This window comes from Oenanthe melanoleuca, chromosome 2, assembly GCF_029582105.1.
Source record: "Oenanthe melanoleuca isolate GR-GAL-2019-014 chromosome 2, OMel1.0, whole genome shotgun sequence".
NCBI lineage: Eukaryota > Metazoa > Chordata > Aves > Passeriformes > Muscicapidae > Oenanthe > Oenanthe melanoleuca.
The window spans coordinates 19,652,522-19,673,938 of record NC_079335.1 but is presented as its reverse complement, the minus strand read 5'-3'; the positions used below and the strand labels follow the sequence as shown (position 1 = coordinate 19,673,938).

The following is a 21,417-nucleotide window of genomic DNA, read 5'->3' as shown; positions in this document are numbered from 1 at the left end:
CTGAGCTTGGGCTCCTTGGTTTCATTAAACCCCTAGGAAGTTAATACCCCTTCTACCATGGAATGTAAATGAAAATGTTTCATAGGTTGAGAAGTTAGTGAGAGGAGAAGAACATCCACACAGGCAGACATGGAACTGTGTGAGAACCTTGTACCAGCGGCTGCCCAGGAATTACAGCCCTGGCTTTTGTCCTGGGCAGCTGCAGTGACCCTGCCTGGCTGCAGCCCTGGGCACTGCTGAGTTCTGGGTGCATCAGAACAGAGTAACCAATATTGGTGGAATACTTCAGTCCTGAAATGGAGCTTTTCTCACTGTCACCATTGCTTTTCACTTCTGGGCTGAGCACAGAATTGCCAGCTGAATGTGTGAGTTGGCTTGGGTGCTTGGTCATGGAGTTTGCAATACCTTTCTGAGGGACTGTGCCATGATTTGGGCTATCAGCCAAATGTATGTAAGTGAAGCCAGTAAATTAATGTCTTCCTAACTTAAAAATTAATAGTATAGTGTAGAAAGGCTGAGTTATTTTTAAAAATGTGATTTGTGCAACATACAGAAACTAATAGCTTCATGCTGATAGAATTTTTGCTCTTTTCCTGAATGGGCTTCCTGAGAGTGTACGAGCTGGCTTTGGCATTGGCAGTGGGTAGTTGGATTAAGAGACTTCTCTGTTTCTATTTTCTGGAAAACTCTTGATGAAAAGTAATGTATTCTATATATGTGATAGATATCATTCTAGCTCCTCTCCCATCTTTCAAACTGAGACATGAATGGGAAAGTGACCATGTAACAGTGCCTATGCTAATGCTTTCTCTGGAAGCCAAGCAACAGCTTCATTTCTGGCTCTTCCATGGAAACTCGTCTGCACTGTGGTAGTTCTTCAATTTATTTTGCAATAAATTTCCATTAAAAGGGTATGGGATTTTTTTTCTTTGGGTCTGTCAAGAGACAGCTTCAGGGACCATCTATAGATCCCTCTCCATGTGCAGTTCATGTGCAAAATTTAATACATTTCAGTCATGAGTGAAGAAGGCCATAGAAGTACTCCAAGAAAAAAGAGTGAGGTTTACATGAAGGCATGGGAATGATTTCTTAATGGTGACTATTACTTCCACCCACTCTTTACCAGATTGAAAACACACCAAAGCTTTGTTTTGCAAAAGCCTAAGCCTTAAGCAGGAAGAAGATCAATTGAAAGAATGACTGAAATTAAGTTAAATTAAATTAAAATTAAATTAAATTAAATTAAATTAAAGACTTCACCATTGATTATTCCTGAAGCTGTTTATTCCTGTTACTTTCTTCAGGACTTAATTGTAGATCCTTGCTTAGCTTCATAAGTGCAGAGTACTTATTTTTACTGGGAGACACAGGAATGGTGAGGCTTGATATTGGGCAAAAAGAGATTAGTTTTGGCCTGCCTGTAGAGAAAATTACAAACAATGAATTTATTAAGGGAATCACTATTTTTCAGTGACACTGTTTCCCAGCACTAGTCGAGTTCTGTTGTACTGTGGAGTTCTGTGCTGTATACAAAGCTCTGTCCTGCAGCCCAGCATGTTTTGGTTTCTCCTGTCTGTCAGCAAACCCTCATGTACTTGGTATTTAAAAATAATTTTCCCTACCTACTGCTCTGACAGACTTTCTCCCTTTTTATGTCCATAAATTTAACCTCAGTGTCCTGAATTTCAACATCCCTCATGATTCATCCTCTAGTCCTAACTGAGTTTTGCTCCTCGTCAAGTTACTTCTTTTCCTTTCACTCTCACAGCTAAGCTAGATGCACAGATAGTGTTCAGACTGAAGAAAAACTAGAAAATTATGTCCACAACTGTGAGTAGACCATGATAAGGATCATATGATCAATACTATTTATACATAATTTTTGAGTAAATTCCTTTGCTCCATTACAAAATATAGCCTTGCATACTTATAATCTAGGTAAAAGATCTCTTCTAAGTGAAAATCTCTCTTTTGCAGTTGGATTACATGGTTATTCAGTGGCTAGAAAACAATGGAGCATGTGAACAAAGTGTTTTGTCTACATAAAAAAAAAAAAGGAGGGGAAATGAAGAATGTTTATTGTGGGAGGAGAAGATGATTGTTCTCTCTCTCACTCACTCTGTTTACATATACATGTACACCACTCTATGTCATGGAAAAAAACATTTAGATTATTGTAGTTCAACAAGGGAGGTAATGTGACCATTCAGAAATTTTGGGGGGGTACTCATTCAGTGATGGAGAAATTAATATAAGCTTGTCAGACAGGGTAGAGCTCAGTGGAATTAACTTTTATTAGAAGATTAGTCCTGTGCCTGGTTGATGTCTAGAGTGTACTGAGTGCCTAAAATTATTCTGCCCAACCTGCACCTCTGTTATGTCATTGATTCCCTGGCTGTTTTGACAGAAATGTGGTTTTCTGCACACTTGGTGGTCTTCCCACTTCCTGAATGAATGTTGAACCTTCATTCATATAATCTGATGAGCATTAACATTATGCCAGTAAACTTATTTTTCATAGACCTTTTTTGCACCCTCTTTTGTCTTATAATGTCAGAAAAAAACACTCCTTTTGAGTTGTGTCCCAACTAGTAACACACAATAATTTTGATACTTTTCTGAACAATATTGTATTTTACTTCATTTGGTCATATTAAATAAGAATCAACAATTTTTGTGGCAATTAATTACATAATATGATCTTAATAGTGCAGATCAAGACTTCTCTGTTTCCTTCTATTTTGTCAAACAATACTGTATTTTCTCATGAAAGTGATAACTTGCAGAAATAGAAATGTAATATAGACAGACTGGTGGAAAATTATAACAGTGGAGAAGCAGGCATAAGCAGAATGGAGCAATTTCACAAGTGTTTATGCCAGTGAATGCCATGTGTTCCTTTTAAAACATTTTTAATACAATACCAAAACTGTTAGCATAAAAGGATAATTACAATGTTACTTTTATTTGCTCTGAAAATAAATCGCCAGTACAGAGAACCATAAAAGGAACAGGAATGCAACTTCATCCCACTCTCAAATTCATCATTTAGACATTCAGAGCATGTACATTATCTTTTGATTTTGCAGAAGTATTTAATAAAATGATAAATAATAAATGTGTGTTCTTGAGAGTGCAGCTTTTTAAAGAAAAGGTCACTAAAAGAATGACAGTTGCAAGGAAGAACAGATGTGTTCCTTGCTATTGAACTCCAAAGCTCTTTCAGAAATCTAATAACCTGATTTTCATGTGTTTACCCAGATTCATCATATGCAGCACTTATGATGCTAATATTATTTTACCTCAGCATCATTATTTCTTACCCCAGTTAATCTGCATTTAACTGTTTCCTCCCATATTCTCACTAGTTAATCTTCCTAAACAGGATTGTGGCAAAGAAACAGATCTTGAGGCTTAATGCACCTTTGGCACTTCCAAAGTACAAGGAAGGCAGGGCAGGTGGTGCAAAGCATTCAATGCATCCTGATAAGAGACTGAAAAATAACAACGTGGCCACCTGCAAATGCTAACTCTTTTCAAACCTCATGGATTCCAAAGTCCTGCAGCAAGGGACCTGCAGCTCCAATGACCCAAGAAGTCCTTTCCATACATGTTTTTTGGACTGACAACCCCTCCAGTGCCCAATCAAAGTACTCAGTCAGATATTTTATTCAAAATGAACGTGTTATAAACTGAGGCTAAAGGATCCTCTCTAATGAAATTAGAATAGAATAGAATAGAATAGAATAGAATAGAATAGAATAGAATAGAATAGAATAGAATAGAATAGAATAGAATAGAATAGAATAGAATAGAATAGAATAGAATAGAATAGAAATTCAGTATCTCACAGACCAAACATTATTTAGTACTATGATCTTCCACAAATTTCTTACATTTTCTTAAAGGATTCTTCTCATATAGTGTTGTTTCTAAAAATTAAATCCTAAGGAAGAAGGAAAGGTTCACACACTTCCCTAAAATTTAGTAAGTCCTGATCTCTAAGCAGAAATACAGTAGAAAGTGAAGAATCCTTTTCTAAAGCTAACCTGTTCTTAACATCTCTTCTGTTTGCTAGATTAGGTCCAGCTGACACTCTGTAGTGGAGTAATTACAAAAGGAGGAGGTAGTTCTTGAGGTAGCCATGACACAAAATGCCTAAGTCTTCCTAATGTAAAAGTGTTTAGGTAGCTTTTGTGTAGTAATTTGTATGTTTGAATTTAAACTGTGAATCAAAGATATGATGCCATCTTATAAAACTGCCTTCATGTGTAGGTAAAACAGCCTTCCATCAGTAACCTTGGATATGATGCCAATATGTAATGAGAAAGCACAAGCAAACAAAATATTAGTCTGATTAACAGAAAATCATCAAATCATGGGATTGTTTGGGTTGGAAGACACCTTAAAAATCGTGTAATTATAGGCCTTCTGCTATGGGCAGGATACCTGCAAAAGCACTGCAAAAAAAAAAGATTGGTCAGAACTGCTAAATCTTAGATACTGAGTAAAGACTCCCTCTTTTACTGCCTCAAAGTGACTGGAGGTTGTGATTTAAAATGTAGTAGTTGGATCTCTGTCCCAAGGGTTTGCCTCAGCTGCAGGCAGAGCTGCTCAGGGTACCAGCTGGAAGGACCTGCCTCCCTGCACCTCAGGGAGCATGGACCAGGGACTCAGGGCAGTGCAAAAGGCAATGGCCACAGTGCTTGATGCTTTAGTCAGCTGAAAACAGCCAAATTTCCTATGATGTCAGTTATGTCAGTTATGTGTATTATCTGGAAATTTGGTTAGGAGTCTAAAATATAATCAAAGCCTCCGTGATAAAAGCCTCTGTAATAAAAATGGGTACAATTCTCTGGTAGTTTCACCCAATCCCAGAGGATGAATTCTAAACTCTTCAGTGGCTCTTCAAATCTCACAGGGTAGCCCTCCCAGCACAGTTCTCTGGAGCTGCCTTCAGCAGTGTTCAAGTCTATTTTCCCCTGAACTTACAAATTTCCCCATGTTCCCAATCTTCCTATGATTGATGAAGTCTTCTTTCACAGTTAACTTTTTCTGTTTTAAATTGTTTCTCTTCTGTAAGAAATCCCATCCTTGGACATACTGAATTCAAAATGGAAACTACTGTGCCAATTATCTGTATTTCAAGTGGTCTGTTTGTACACTTGCCTGTATCAAAAATTCTTTTCCTAGGGTCCAGAACAAGTTCCTAATTCCTAGGGTCCATGGCTATTCAGACATTATGTCCCTGCAGACTTTCACTAGGATCACCATCTCTCTGCAGGCATTAGGGTTTTTGTCTACAGGTTCCTTTATGTTATTTGGGCCACAGATTTTCTGGGCAGTTGGCTACAATCATTCTTTTAATTTTTATCTGTCTGTCCTGAACTGCATGAATGGGATGATTTTTCCCCCTTCCAACTGAAATTTGGCAGTGAGGATCAGTGATTTCTCCTAGTCTCGTGTAGAAATTAATTATGCAATCTATGTCAAACCACAGACAGATACTTTTCTGTGTTATAGAGTGTTTTCCATTTTTCATATAGATCTTTGTCATTTCTTGAGGTGCACCCTAGGAAGCACTTGCTTCTGTTTCATCATTCATTTTACATATGATCATCAACTAACATTTAAGTTCTCTCTCCCAGAAATAATTGCTGGCTTCCTCTAACAGATCTTTGTAGCAGTTCACCAACATCTTGGCCACTAATTTTCCTTAATCTCATCACAAAATTCTACTTACACTCACTTTCCTATTTAGGAAGGAAAAAAGGTTTCCCATTTTTCTCTATAGTTTAATTTTGTAAAATGGTCCAAATTTCTAATTTTCTGTCTATCAATTATACATGGACTTGAAAAGGGATTTTCTGATACCCTTCAGTCATGCTGGATGCAACACAAAGCAAGCATAGTACCTGACTCAAATGCTGTATGCTGAAAAAGGCACAGGTCCCTGAATTCAGGCACTCTCTGTCTGAACACAGATTTTTATGTATCAAGGCTTTCCAAAATAGAAAAGAAATATTTTCATCATTCTTTACAGCTTAGAAGTTGTTAAAAAAATAAGAGTTCGCTTCTTATTTAGTCATCTCAAATTGAAGATGTGGTTTAATGTTTTTTCCCCTCTGTTTTGTCTCCACACTCAAATTCCTATGGGTTTTCTTTCCCCTAAAATATGAAGCTACAATTTTTAGGAAAATAATATAACAAAGTAGCACAGAAAACATCATTATTCTGATGTATGCACCTCTAATGGCCCCACAGCCTCAGAAAGGACACAGAGCTAAAGCAAGTAGGAAGAGATTGCAGCAGGGATGATGGAGAATATGGAACAGGATTTTTTCAGTCCAGAAAAAAAATTACTGAAGGATATGTTTAAGGCCCATAAAGTCAGGGATACTGTGAAAAAAGGTGACTACAGAATGATTTATTCATTGTTCCCACAATGCAAGAACTGGAGCAGTGCAGACAATTACCAGGCAAACAAGCAAGAGGAAGCACTTCACAGTACAAATTTAGATTAAGGAACCAATTCTGTATATACTGCATGGACCTGATGTACATACTGGCTCAAAAAGAGATTAGACAAAATCAGTTGGTTTTGATCTAGCAATGGCAATTAAACACAAAAAGGTCTAACTCAACCTCTAAACCAGCCATAAGCAAAATAAAGGTGTTCCTTCCTATACCTTTCTTACATACATTTCTTAGGCATAGGTATTAGCTATGCTGACAGAATAAATGGATCTTTGTTTTTTCCTGATTATTGCCATTCTTATTTTCTTATGTTTTGTTCATATATGCCTCTGGTCTGGGAGTTGAAAAAAGCAGTTTTATTGCTAGATTGTGTGGGTGTTGGAAACCAGAAGTTTGTGTAACTTATCCAGCATGGTAGATTCAAGTCTTTAAAGAAACATCTCTTTCCTCACTCTGAAGACTTCACCTATTGCAAATTTTGGTAGACTTTTGCTCATATCAAAGCTGTTTTTCATCATTCCAGTTAAAGAGGTTAACATTTCATTAAGCTTTTTTCTTTACTACTGCTCAATAATATATTTCTCTTACCAACAGTATTCTAACTATGATCTTAGCTTAATTATAAATTATTTTAAATAAAATTGGTGCATAACTGATTGGTGTGCTTACCTGACACACTTTAATGAACCTCAAATTTAATGGTAATCTAGAGAGGTTCATGGAGTAGCTACATATTTGCATGGGTATAAGCAAAGACAGGAGGTGTCTTTAGTAGACATTGACACCAATAGTTTAGCTGTGCAGTCTGTACCTTTCTACTATATATGACATTTCATAGAGTAAAAAAAGGTTTACATTAAAATTTAAAATATTCTCTAAATATTTACAGGGAAAAGATGTTCTCATATGCTCATTTGTCACATTTGTTCTTGGAGAACATTCTTCCTCTCTTTTCATGCATGCAGAACTGAACTCATCCGTGTACTAAATGACCCTGAATCTAAAGATATTCTCCAAACTAAACACAAAGGCATTAATATTATTAAACATGGAGAGACTGAATAAGGGTAGCTGTAGAGAAAATTTAAAGTTTATTAACTAGACTTTATTAAAGCATTAACTAAAGACTTGCATTATAAAATTAAGAAAAGAGTCAACTATTTTTGATGCACTATGTAATAGATGTAAAAAATGTATTCAAATAACTCATTTGCTCAACTCAGTGGGTTGCTTCTATTCTAATTGAATTTTGAAGACCTCTCTAAACAAGAATGCTGGTGCAGAATCCTGACATTTGTCAAATCCACAAAGGATTATTTTAGAAAGTAACAATAGCCAGTATTCATACAGAAAAAAAAAAAGGAATTTTAATTAACAAAATGTGTATCTTTTTTGTTTTGTTTCTGAAACAAAAGAAGCATGGTAGAAGGGAAGAAATAAGCAAAGAATTATTGACTTGGTTTTTAGGGTTCTGACAATCCAGAGCTCCTGAAAGATTACTCCAAAAGAAGTGGGGGGAAAATTTCTCAGCTCCTGTGTGAAATAGCTTATGTACTTTAGCTGAAATTTATGGAGGAAGATGTAACAAACATACATTTTTTAAAATGAAAAGTTAGGTTGGTTATTTGGGCATTATTTTTAGCGTATCATTTATATATAAGAATATTTTAAATTAAATATACATTGTGAGATATGCCAAACAGCTGGGCTGTTGCCCTGATTGTAGGAGTTGATGCTGGACTGATAAAAGCAATTTTTGCCGTACAAAATATGATACAAACACAAGCGGGTGGAAATAAACACAATATACACACATTTCTTTATGGATGACTATAAATATGCATGTGCATCCAGACACATGTGTGTACTGCAAAGGAGCAGCCTCAGTCTGGCCTGGGGGCTGCAGGTGACCTGCCTATTTCATCTGTCTGTAAATTGGCCCCTGGGCTTCTGGGTAGATGAGTCAGAAGAAGTTGTGGTTTGTACCACTGTGCACTCTTGAGTTCAAATCTTGATGTGCCTTTACCAGTCCAAAAAGGTTTGAGAAGCCCTTTTACATAGCTGGCAGTCACCAGCTGAGTCAGTTGTTTGGGGTTCTGCCACCTTCTAGGTTTGGTTCTGGTATTTTTGTGGCTGTGTGTTGTTCCTGTTGGAGTCCACAGGCTTTCTATTTTCAGTTAGCATTGGCTGTAAACTTCTCTGGGACTGAAAATTCATGCATTTGCTATAGTTGGTACTCCAGCTTTGCAGTCATGTTGTTTCAAATTTTCACCCACTGAGTAGAGGCAACCTAGGCAGCTGGTTTAAACTAGACTCTAGTTTTAGTATGCAGAAGTGAAATGAGATGCCACTTGGTGCATATCATGGGCCACACAGCACAGAAGGGTTGCAAATACCTGAGCTAACTCCAGGCAAACCAGTGACATATTCTGCAAAACTATTTAGCTTGGCCAAACCCAGCACTGATGTTTCCAAAACCAGAGCTGGGGCTAAAGTACTGGGTCCATTGAGCTGTCTAAGTAAGCAGATTATGTCACTCAGCATGAACCACTGGGGTTTTTGGGGTTTTTCCTTTCTCTTTAGTGAAGAGACTCTTTCCTTCTCTAAACCAGAGCAACACCTTTGTCCTTAGATGGGTCACTTACCACTAGCAATAGGAACTGCTATGACCCTTGAAAAAGAATTCTTTGAATTATACTGGTGCTGCTTTTTATTTTAAAAAGCTAATACAAGGAGATAAAGAAGAGGCACACATTTCAGTGTCCCTTCCACTGAGGAAATCATAATCCTCATTTCAATGTGCCAGTCTGAAATAACACTAGTGAAAAGGAAGTTGATACAAACTCTTTCTCAATATAGAAACATATGAAAAGATTTGTAGGATGTTATTTGCTAGTACATTTGAAATATTCTATGCTGATGGAGATTATCCAGATGGCAGGAAGTTTTTGCTGCTGATTTATTGGGGGTAGTGTAAATTTGGTGCCATTTCTTTTTATGCTGCAGCCTGAGGTTTTTATCTGCTGTACCATTAAGACTGCAAACTGTTTTAGAAAAAAACCCTCAAATTATGAGTTCATACAGTGTTTTCTGTATTCAGGTCCAAGCTTTCTTGCTCTTCCAGCATTATCATTAACTAAATATGCAGAAAAAAGTAGCCAGATTCTGAAATACAAATAGCAAGTATTGTGTAATCCTGGCAAAACTGATCAAAATTGTGAACATTATTCACAGACCTACGCTCATAAGAGGTTTTGCAGGTGAACAGCATTATCTTGAGGTTGGCATTAATTATATACCTCTCACCTTTTTATTTTCAGTTATTTACTCTTTAGGCGACAGCCTAAATTATACATGGAAGATAATGAACATCATGTTTGAGGGATCTTTGGAAAGTATGAGATATTTAGATCATCTTGGATGGGACACCTTACTAGCTGAAGGAGTAAAATTTATTTCTTAAAAGTCAGCATAAGTAAAGAAGCTTAAGTCATTCAGTGTTTTGTAGGATACACCAGATGCATTGGGCCAAATTTGTATCTGCACATCTGGTCTGTAATCAATATTAGCTACTGCACTAGTAACAATAGTAACAGTAGAAGAAGAATTTTAGTCAATGAAATTTTACTGCTTTCTATCTGTTACTCTCTGTCCTGAAATGCTAGATTGTGAAATGATGTCCAGTGTGGCCTTAAATGTAATCTATGTGAATGGAAGGTTTTTAAGAGTTCCAGGTTATGCACACACATTAAGCCTCCATATATGGTGGTTCAAAACCCATTTGAACTCATTAATATGGTGATATATGGCAACCTGGCTTTCAAACAGCTGAGGAAATGTTATTTGCAGCACAATGATTCTGAGGCCAAATAAGTTATTTGCAAGGTAACTTCAATTTTACATCTGCAATTGAAATCCTGCCTGGAAGTTTTAAATCTGTAGCAGTGTCATGCCTGAGAGAAGGTTCTACTGTACTACAGTGGTAAATCACACAGGGTGGTCCCCTGGCACTGATCCAGTGGGCACAGTTACACAAATCCATATTGTGACACACCAAAACAGACTTTGGATGTGATTTCTGGCCCATTTGAATTCCTGAATCAGAACATCTTTGGAGGTGCTCTACAACTTTAAGCTGATACTGTGGTAGAGACTCTTGGAAACGTAGCAGAAAAATTATCTAGTTCCTCATAGAAGCCTTCCAGTACCCAGAAGGGGGCTTACAAAAAACTGGAGAATGACTTTTCACAAGGGCATGTAGTGACAGGACAAAAGCTAACGGGTTTAAATTGGAAGAGGGAAGGTTTAGATTAAATATTAAGAAGAAATTCTTTCCTCAGGGTGTGGTGAGGCACTGGAGCAGGCTGCCCCACCTCTGGAAGTGTTCAAGGCCAGGCTGGATGGGGCTTGGAGCAAGGTGGTCTAGTGAAAGGTGTCCTTGCTCATGGCAGAGGGGTTGGAACTAGATAATTTTTAAGGTTCCAACTCAACACATTCTATGCATCAGAATGTGTCTTGATACTGTATTTCCTCATGTAGACATAGCTGTGGATTACCAGATATAAACAAATGAAAGAGAAAAATAAAATTGTTTTTCATTAGCAGTGGCATTTTGGGATTTGTAGATTGTGTGAGCATGTCTGAAGAGGCACTGCTATGACTAAAACACCATGGAAATGAGAGATGTTTAATGACAACAGCACACATTCCTCTGCCAGAATTACAAACAATGTGAAAACTTACAAAATAAAACTAAAATCCGTGATTTTGTCAGATAAACATGACATCAGCAGATAAAAATACATTTAAATTTTGCTTGGAAATAATTTTTTATTGTTACTTCTGGATAGATTCTGGTGCCCACCAACTGACTCAGATTCTAGTCAGTGAGTTTAGTGCTGACCATTAAAATTAAGGTGTTTTGTTGGTGAATGTGGTCCCTTTGTAATATCCTCATTAAGATTTAAAGTATTTGCACCCTATACATTTGCACCCATAAGAAGGGAAATTTATGGCCTCATTAAAGTGGCATAGCTTCCACTGACATTCTGGAACTGTGAGGCATTCAGAGATTCCACTCTACCAGCCATAACCCTAAGGATGGTCACCATAAGGTGACAGATGTAACCTGGAAGCCAGGCTGGCTGATGGATGGAGCAGGTTACCTGGGGACCACACAGTGCAGGCAGTTTGAAAGAGCATGATTTACAAAATAGATGTGGCAAGTCTCTGCAGTGCTTTGCAGAGCATAGGAAACCTCAGAAAACCCTGTTTGGTTATTCTGCACCGAAACAATGCTCAGGACTCTGGCACAGAGTGTTTTCAATGAATGTAATCTGTGGTCTCAAGAAAACAGATAACCTAATAGGCACAGAACTTTGCAAAATCACACCACCTTAATATATATTAACCTTCTACAGGGCATTTCAAAATTACCTGACTGACTTGCAAGACAAATGTCTCTTCAGTGCTGACATTTGGACTCACCAAGGGTTTTGACACTTGATGATAACATACTGCTCTTAAAAGGCAGAAATATTGAACCAGACCTGCACTGTCCTTGGCAAACTATGTTCTCTCTAGACACTGCAGCTCCTGAGTGCAGAGAACAATGTATGACAAGTAGATACCTTGCTTTTCACCCTGTTTACATGTTCATCTTTTTACGTTTGCAAAACATGTTTCATCTCAGCAGGATGTTCTTTGTATTTTTTTCTGGCAGAATACAAACAAGATCATATATTGCTTTTCTGCAGTACATCCTCTGAAGTAACATCAGCAAATTGCAGCACCAACAGAGGTGCAGGACACCGTGCTCCACTCAAGTGCCAATAGTTCTGTACTGGTTTTGTCCCATCTCTACTGAAGATGGAATTATAAGGGAAACAAATCATGTTTCATAAAATTAGAGTGTCTGAAACTAATTACACTGTCCTCCTCTAAGACATTCTGAAAACTTTTAGTGGAGTACACAGGCAGCTGCAATAATATAATTTGAGCACATAAATGAATAACTACAGCCAGTTTCTAAGCTGATGGGTCTGATGAATTATAAAGGTCACTCTCAGAGACAAAAAGGTGGATTTGGATCAAAACAGAGGAAACAGATAGAATGTATGAATTCATAACAAAAACCCCAAACCAAATGAAACAAAACCCCACCACTTGCTTTACTTTTTCAAACTGTTTGATTTTTTTTTTCCTATGGGTTTCTTTCCCAACACTTCTTTCCTCAAAAAAACATGTAGCTTTTTATTTCTGTGCTTTTAGTTTCTCTCCCTGATGAAGCATTATGATGTAATACTTTTTGCCAAGCTCTAAGACACCTTGTGATTTGCAGATCACCTTGTGATCATAAAGATGTGAAATTATTTTAATCACAACAGAAATAGTCAGCAATGTAGAGGTTCTCTCTCCAGCTTCTTCACTACTTGTGAACTATCTACATAGTGTTGCTCCATGTTAGCCCATTAAAAACTCCTTTTGCTATTCAGAAATATTATGACTTTATTTTGGTTTTGTGGTTTTCTCATAAACATTGAAGGGGAAAGTAAATATATTTTGTTTAAATAAGAACAGACAGCTTTCACATGTGATTAATATTAGCATTAAAGCAAAGGAGTTACTTTTATAGATTTCCTTTATGTTCATTAAAGAAAGCTTAATACAGAAGACAATGCCAACTGCAGGACAAATAATTCAACTATATTGTTTAAGAAACTAAAATTGGTATCTCTATACATCTAAAAGCAGCCTATTCTTCCAAGAAAAAAAAAGAACAAAAGACTTTTTCATTTCTACCTTTTCAAACAATTTTATGTTAAAATTTCCTGATTTTATTTTTCAAAAACTGCAATTTTTTTGGTTTTTGAAAGAAATGTAGTGAAAGTAATTTCTTTCAGCTCTTCAAATCTGTATTGTTTGAAAATGTGCAAAACTTTGAAATTATATCCACAAGGGCTGAATTACTTAAAGGTAGAGTCCCATTGGCAGAGACTGTTAAGACAATGAGAACAGTGGAACCACTATTCCCATGTAGGAGTGCTGGAATTGTGTACCAGTAAATGAGTCCTAAGGTGGGCAAGCAAAACAAGCAGTTCTAGGAGAATCCTGTTTTGCTGATATAACTGCACTTGCACTAATGACTGGGGAATTCTCCCAGAACTGCTGTGTCAGTCAGCAAAGCTATTTTGGTATAAATCTGTACTGTGTACCTAGCTTGATATTTGGGGTGGAGTTGACCTTACAGTAGAAAATGCCAAAAGAAGTGGAAGAATGGAAAAATTTACTGTTTTCGTGTAAGCAGGCAGAAAAGTGTAACTGCATTCTCTGTGACTTTGTAGTAGCGGATGCTCAGAAAATCCAAAATTTAAATAAAGTAGAATTTAGAAAACTTATATCTAATGGCTAGACATAAAAATAATGTGGGAATTATTTTTATATCATCAACCTTTAAGAAGAGTAGGAGACCACTGAGAGTCACTGCTGCATGGGAGATATTGCCCTGGGATGGGGTTCATGGCAAAGGACATGACGAGTCAGGGACAAACTATTTAGCATGGTCTGTTGTGATAGGACAAGGGGTAATGGTTTTCAACTGAAAGAGGGTAGGCTGAGATAAGATATAAGGAAAAGGTTTTTTATAACAAGAGTGGTAAAACTTGGGAACAGGTAGATGTCTCAATCCTGGAAACATTCAAGGTCAGGCTGGATGGGGCTCTGAGCAACCTGGTGTAGTGGAAGGTGCCCCTGCTCATCACAGGAGCATTGGAGTAGATGACTTGTAACTGTACCTTTCAACCTAAACCATTCTGTGATTCTTTGATCGTGATAAAAAAAAATACTGAGTCAAGAACAGTGGATTTTTATAAGATGGGAATTAGTAAAAGCAGCCTTTGCTTTGTGTGCTTGTAGATTTCTGGAATCTGCCCTTTCAAAATGCTGGAGTTGGCACATGGCCGTCCCTGTAGGGAATGAGGACAGCCAGCACAGTCCTAACATTTAGCAAATTATAGGCAATAGCAGCTTGTTACTACATGTTACAAGTTTTCATACATAAACCCTGCTTTACACTAACTGGGCCATGTTTTTAATGATCTTCTCAGTGTATTGTTTTAGTTTTACACAAAGGAAAAAGAAGGTTTAATTCAGTAATAATAGCAGTCATATATTCCAGTGATACTTAATCTGGAGAAATTACTGGAAATTGCTTGAATAATAACTCAGTTGGGGAAAAACATTTCCTCCAACCAATACTGGTATATATTTTTTCTTTTTTGTTTTCCTAGAATTAGATAAATGCTGGGTCTTCAAACTGGGTTATTTTTTGGAGTGGGAGACAATTCAGTTAACTCTTTTTGAGGCCCTTGTCAAGTATTTCTTCTCTGTTGACATGGTGGCTGTCTCTGATAAGGGAAGACTGAGGGCATGAGAGGAGGCAAAAACTCAGTGAAATAAAACACAGTGTGGGAAGTGTGGGGGATTCTCCCTCCTGTTGTAAGAGGAAGCAATTTGCCTTTCTTGTATTGACACATTGCACAAAGATTTCTTATAAGTGGGAAGCCATTAAGAGTTTGAATTACAATTTTAATATGTTATGCCTAATAGTTGATAGGTGTGGTGTAAGTTAATTAAACAGCATAAAAAGCTCAGCAGCTGAATTGTTTTTTTCTGAATACAACCACGAACAAAATAAATCCCTTCTGCAGACAACAAAAGAAGTCTGTGGGCAATGCTTGACAGAAGAGGTGACAAAGAAAAGGGCAGTAACTCCTTTCCAGTCCCATTCCCAGAACACCTTCCTTAATTGCAGGTTAAGAGAGTGTGTTCAGAAACTTTAGAACATCCTTCCACAGTGACTGCACTGGAGAATCCTCTCCAAAATGTGCAGAACATTTCAAGAACTCTTTTACAGCACTGTGTGCTTTTATCTTGTGTTCAGAAGCTGAAGCAGGCTTTAGGAATTAATCCTTAATACAGGCAATAATAAAAAATAATCACCATAAAAATTACTGTGTCCTTCACTCCAGGGAATTATGACCTGGAGTTCAGTACACAGAAGCAGAAATGGGAAGTGAAGAAATTTAATTTTTCCTTTTTTTTTTTTTTTTTTCTTGATAAAAGGTATGGTTTCATGAATGAATTATCAAATTATTATTCTTCTGAAGCATCCCCATTTTAAGTCTAATTATTTGTATTTACTTGAAGCAAGCTTGCTGAAATACCCCCAGTTACAGCTGAAACATGGAAAACCATGGGGAATACATCAATTTCCACATTATATTTTAAACTACCTCACACGGTATATCTATATAAAAAGAGAAAGATACATTTATTAAATTCAGAATCCTATTATTGGCTGGCAGTATTTAGAGTAGGTTGGCACCGAATATCCAGTGCCACAAATTCAACTTTTAATTTTTGGGGAACACAACTAGTAAGCAATTGTTTCCACAGTTCTTTAGATGAGCCACCAAAATATTTTATAATAAATCCAACCCTACAAATAGAATTTCCTTAGGACAGTACATACATTTATAGAAGATGTTTGACCTTGTTCTGTTTGACCTGAATTCCTAAAACACAGTTTCTTTCAGCAAACTATGAAAATGTTAAAGAAATAGCATACCTGGAAGTGTCTTGCTTTGTGCTGATATTTAGCATTGAGATGGGAATTTGGATGCTGTTCCTTTAACAGGAATTTTATTCATTCCTACCTGGTGACAGAAATCAATGAGAATCAGTTCAAATCTAAACAATCAGCAAAACAACTGGAGCATGTTGTCAATGTCAGGGTAGTAAACTTGTTTTCTGCAGTTCAAGATGTGTCTAGATTGCCATCAATTAGATTATTTGTATAATGCAATCATTAGAAACTGAGGACAGCCTCCCCAAATACCATGAGAATTTATGGATTTCTCATGTCAGTTCTTTGTGTCTGTTTTCGTTTGCCCATTGAAACATTTATCTTAAAGAACCAAAATTAGGATAGAGGCATATTGAGGAATCTTGGATGGGATGGTGATCCAGTGTTTTGTCACAGAAATTTTGCATCGGTGCCTAATATCCCAATGTTTGGGGTAATGTGTAATTGACTACAGACTGCTGAGGTTTTAAAGTGTTGTTCTTGGTATAGTCTGATTTTATTAATGACAGTAACAGGTTTTTTGTATACTATGCAATATTAGCAAAAACATCAATTTGTTTTAATGGCTGTGGCTGCCAGGTCTGATTCCCTGCTGAGGGGCTGAGAGATGCTGGGGCTCTGGCACTGCAGGACAGCCACACCTGTGGCTGCAGCCAAATTCCCACTGAGTGCTCCATCATTCCAAGTGCTCCATCAGTGTCTTGTTTGGTCCAGTGTGTCCAGGGCCTCATGTCACAGAGATTTACAATTTCTGCTGAGATCAGAGCTTAGAGGGAGGTGGTGGATGTGCTCATTCTTTTGTTTGGGAAGGAAAACAAGTGTGGACTGCTTTAAAGTCTCCTAGTTTCTAAGCTGGTATTATTTCTTCTACAAGAGATACTTCTAAAGGAACTACTTACACAAGAATATTTATAAAAGTGAGTGAAAGTAGATGGAATACATGTTCCAAATCAGTTGTTCTTTTTTGAATATTTATTCTAGAGTTTGTCTATATTTTTTGCAAATATCTCTAAGTCGCCCAACTGTTGTTCTGCCTTTCTCTGAATTCTCAATGTCTTTTCAGTTTTATTCAGCTGTTTTTGTGAAAGTAACCAGTAGTTCATCTGAAATGTAATGAACATTAACTCATTTTTATTATCCAGCTTCTCAAAAGCAGTCATGAATTATTATTTAACAGACATTTATTTTTCTGCCATATCTCACACTCATAAAAATGTTGAAAGAAGTTATTCTGTCTGCTTTAGTGTTTACAGATAGAAAATTCTATAGCCACCAGGTCCTTTAAAAATATCTTTAGCAATTATTTCAACACATTTTATTGAGTTTTGTCAATTACATGACTTTGTATATTAGACATTTATTATTATTACTACCATTACATTTTATTTTAGAGTTGTTTGCTTTATGGTATTTAAGTAATGTCTTTTTAGAGTAAAGTGTAAACAGGAAAAGCTCACTCTACCCCTTGAATATGCTTTGAAGGGATGTAATGCAAAGGGTGATTTTATGGGAAGAGGTACTGCAGGCTGACCAGGTGTCCACTGCAGACCTTGGCAGGTCTCTGCTGCCATGAGTGCCCACGGGCCTGGCTGTGGCATACAAGGGAGGTGCTCACCTTCTTGTTAATCTGTAAAAACATCACAGATATGTTGGGAGGTGATAAACTTGGGCATGTGGCCAGAGAAACATGATGAGCAACTAAATACACATTTTGGAGCATGACCTGAATGAGACATCTAAAAGATGTCAGAGCCTAGAAGAACTGCCCTGGGCATTTTTTATAGCCAGTAAAGAGGGAAAAAAAAAAAAGGATTTATGTTCTTCTAAAATATATGATGTTACATGAAATGTGCTTTATTAGATTACAGTTATCTAGAAATCAAGTTATTGGGCAAACTGTAAAAAAAAAACCAAAAACTCACTGTTTTGCTCTAGATTGAGTGATGATGGTTCCATCCCTGAATGCTAAGGTTCTGATTAGTTTTAATTCCTCAGCAAAGTATGTCAGTGATAGTGTTAGCTGGTTTTAATGTCTTATCATTATCATTTCCAATCATCAGCTCAAGGAAATACACGTGAGGGGTGTGAAGTGTATTTTACTCTACACACTTTCTTTCAGTTCACTTCAAACCACCATTCTGTCTCCAATGTTTGTTAGATCAAACCCTAAACATTATTTACCATTATTTTGAGAGAATTCTTTTTTTGTTTGAAAGAAAACTGAATGCATCCCATGCCCTGCACCTACTATCATTACTGTTTAAAGGGCCAGTAAGGAAACAACAGCCATGTGCAAGGTTTGATAGCACTTTTGCACTTTTATGAACGATGGTGGAATAAGTTACTGATGTTACAAAGATTGCTACTGTAGCTAATACACCTTTTTAATCATGTCCAGTGTTTTAATTTCTTAGCATTTTAAGGGGAAAGTTGCCAATTGCTATACACTCAATTAATGAAACATGCTGCATAAAAGAAAAAAAAAAAAAAAGAAGATAACATTAAATAGCCTTGAGGAAGATGTGGAAGTAAGACTATATAAAACCCCCAAAATTCTATGTTGTAGCTATAAGTAAATCCTCTAAGGAGTGAATTTAGAAAAGGTGCACTCATGTTTGCAAAGGAGGCAGGTGTGCTTTAGAGAAATACAGCTTGGCTGAAGCGGAGGAGAGGTGAAGGATTTGCCTGTGGCTTGCAGGGCCATTCCTCAAGAGGTGCTGGGCCACTGACAGAAGCAATGGGCACAAGCTCCCGCACAGAAGGCTCACGCTGAACATCAGGAGACGTTTTCTCCCTGTGACAGTGAGCGGGCATTGACGGGTGAGGTGTCTCAGAGGGGCTGTGAGGCTCCATCCCTGGAGATACTCAAAGCCGTCCGGCCCCAGCCAGGGCAGCTGGCTCTGTGACCCTGCCTGATGACCCAGGGACCCCTTCCCACCTCTGTCTTTCTCCGGCCCAGTGCTTCGTTCCGTTTTTCGCAGAGCCCACCCGGGAGCAGCTCTCGCCCTTTGGCTGCAGGTGTGTCCTGCGGTTCAGGAGCGGCGGCAGCGCTGACCAGCCCCGTTCTCCGCTCCGTGCCGAGCCAGGGCCGCCCCTTCCCCGGCCTCCCCCCGCCTCCAGCATCCCCGTGAGCCCGGGCCAGCCCCGGCCGCCCCTCCCGCCCGCTGCCGCTCGCCAGCCCGGCGGGGCCGGGCGGAGAACAGAGTCTGCGGGCGGTGCCTGCGGGACGTCCCGCCGCTGCCGGCCGCCGCCGTGCCCCGTCCTGCCTCCGGCGCGCTCGGTATTTACAGCCGGGCTCGCTCCGCGGCGCCGTCCCGCTCCGCCCGCCCCGCAGCCCCGCGCCGGCTGAGCGCTCGGCCCGCTGGTAGGCGGCTCCGTGAGGGCTGCGGCGGCCCGCCCCGCCGAGAGCAGCGGCAGCGGGCAGAGCGGGGCTCGGCGGGGCACAGCCCGGCTCGGCGGGGCACACGGGGCTCGGCGGGGCACAGCCCGGCTCGGCGGGGCACACGGGGCTCGGCGGGGCACAGCCCGGCTCCGCGGCGCGCAGCCCGCCCAGCGCTCCCGCCGCCCAGCCCCGCCGCCAAGACGCCGCGCTTCTTGTACCGCGCCAAAGGCGGGTGCCGCTCGGCCAAGATGGGCCGGCAGACGGCGGCCGGCGGGCGCGCCATGCAGCGGTCGCAGAGCCGGAGCAGCCTCTCCGCCTCCTTCGAGGCGCTGGCGGTCTACTTTCCGTGCATGAACTCCCTGGAGGAGGAGGACCGAGGTGAGGGGCCGGGGCTCGGCGGCCGCAGGTGCGCGGGGGCCGCGGGCGCTCGGGCCGGGCCGGGGTCGGTGCTGGCGAGGGCTGGGTGGGGACGCGAGTGATGGAGAGTGGCCTGGGCTGACACAGACATTGGAGGCGCCGTGCTTGTAGCTGGAGACTGAGGTGGGATTTAACAGATGCTGTTTATTGACACATTGGGAAGGAAGTTCTACCTGAACTTTAGGTGTGTTGGAGGGAGAAATAAAGGGTATAGGGTCTTTCCATTATTTCCATTTTCTGCTCATTCGTACGAAAAACAAACCTCACGGGTGCTTTTCTGACAATCTGCGGGTTTGCTTAGGTATCCCTTTCCTGTCATTACTACATAATTCGTACAGAACACCGGAGTGGAGCAGTTAAATGCTGGCCCCGAGTACCCTTTCCTCAGAGGCAGCAGTGTAGGTTGAAGGCTACCAAGAGAAATGGATTTTCTGTGGATTTTTTGTGTAGCCATGCCCCCCAAAAAGATTTGCTATTTGGAATGTGCACATGTACATACATAGTTAAGCATGGCACCAAACTCTATCCAGGATGGAACTTGTATTTCAAGAGTTTGTTTTGAGTATACTGGTTTCATAAAGAAAATAATATGTTCTGTTGTGTTTAAATAGGTTTATGTATAGAATAAACTGATGGATTTTCGCTTGTTTTATCAGACCTAATTCAAGATTTTTAATTCCATTGAGATTAATGGAGAAAATTGCACCTTCAATAGATTTGAACACTATAAAACAGATATCAATGTCCATGCAAACATGTATACACCATTCACGATGCATTTAAAATATCTGCATGTTCATTTATCACCTTCCACATTTCAAGCTGAGAGTTCAGTAGTTAATGCATGTCCCCAGTCTTTGTGTGTTTTATCTTTTCATGTGCAACAGTCTCTGAAGTTTTTTCTCCAAAGCATCTCTCATTTCTGATTGAATCCCAAGGGATGGTCCCTCACGTTTTCCCTGCTCTTACTCTGGGACTGGCCACGTTGCCCCTTTCAGTGGAAAAGAAGTGGCTGCCCCATGGGGCAAACTGTGCTGTCCTTCAGTACTCTCATCTGCTCCCTGCCCTGAACAATGAAGTGAACTGCAAAATATTGCCAGTAGACTGCAGGGTAGGCTTCAGATGGCATTTTTAACACTCTGGATGTGCTAACAAACACAATGGCTGAAAGCATGCACTGAAAATATCATAAATTATCCTAAACATGTTTAGGTATTCTTTGAAGATTATTTATCATTCCAGAAGTGCTTTCTTTTCAGTCCTGAGTTTTAGCTACAATACTTCCATTAATCCTCCGTGAAATCACAGTATTGATTTGTTTTGTTCTACTTGGTTTTCTTTACTTCTCTAAGAAGCATTTAACTTGTTCTTTGGTGGAATCTGTGTTTGCTTAAAACTGTTCACTGGTTCAAAGAACTATAAAGTACATGGAATTCAGTAGAGAAGTATCTGTAAATGTAAGGGTAGTTGTAATGATTTATTTATTTTGTGTTGG

At 39.2% G+C, this 21,417-nt stretch overlaps 1 protein-coding gene across 6 annotated transcripts in view; it reads left to right on the top strand.

The window, feature by feature from the left end:
- Nucleotides 1–21,417, top strand: part of RIMS2 (regulating synaptic membrane exocytosis 2) — a 449,695-nt gene that overhangs the window by 405,001 nt on the left and 23,277 nt on the right. The window contains exon 1 of one of the 6 annotated variants that reach the window (XM_056484742.1): nt 19,633–19,883. The exons of the other annotated variants lie outside the window; for them this stretch is intronic. Coding sequence (XP_056340717.1) covers nt 19,754–19,883 — 130 coding nt within the window. The 5' untranslated portion in view covers nt 19,633–19,753. Of the gene's footprint in view, nt 1–19,632; nt 19,884–21,417 lie in introns of those variants that run through there. 6 annotated transcript variants of the gene reach the window in all.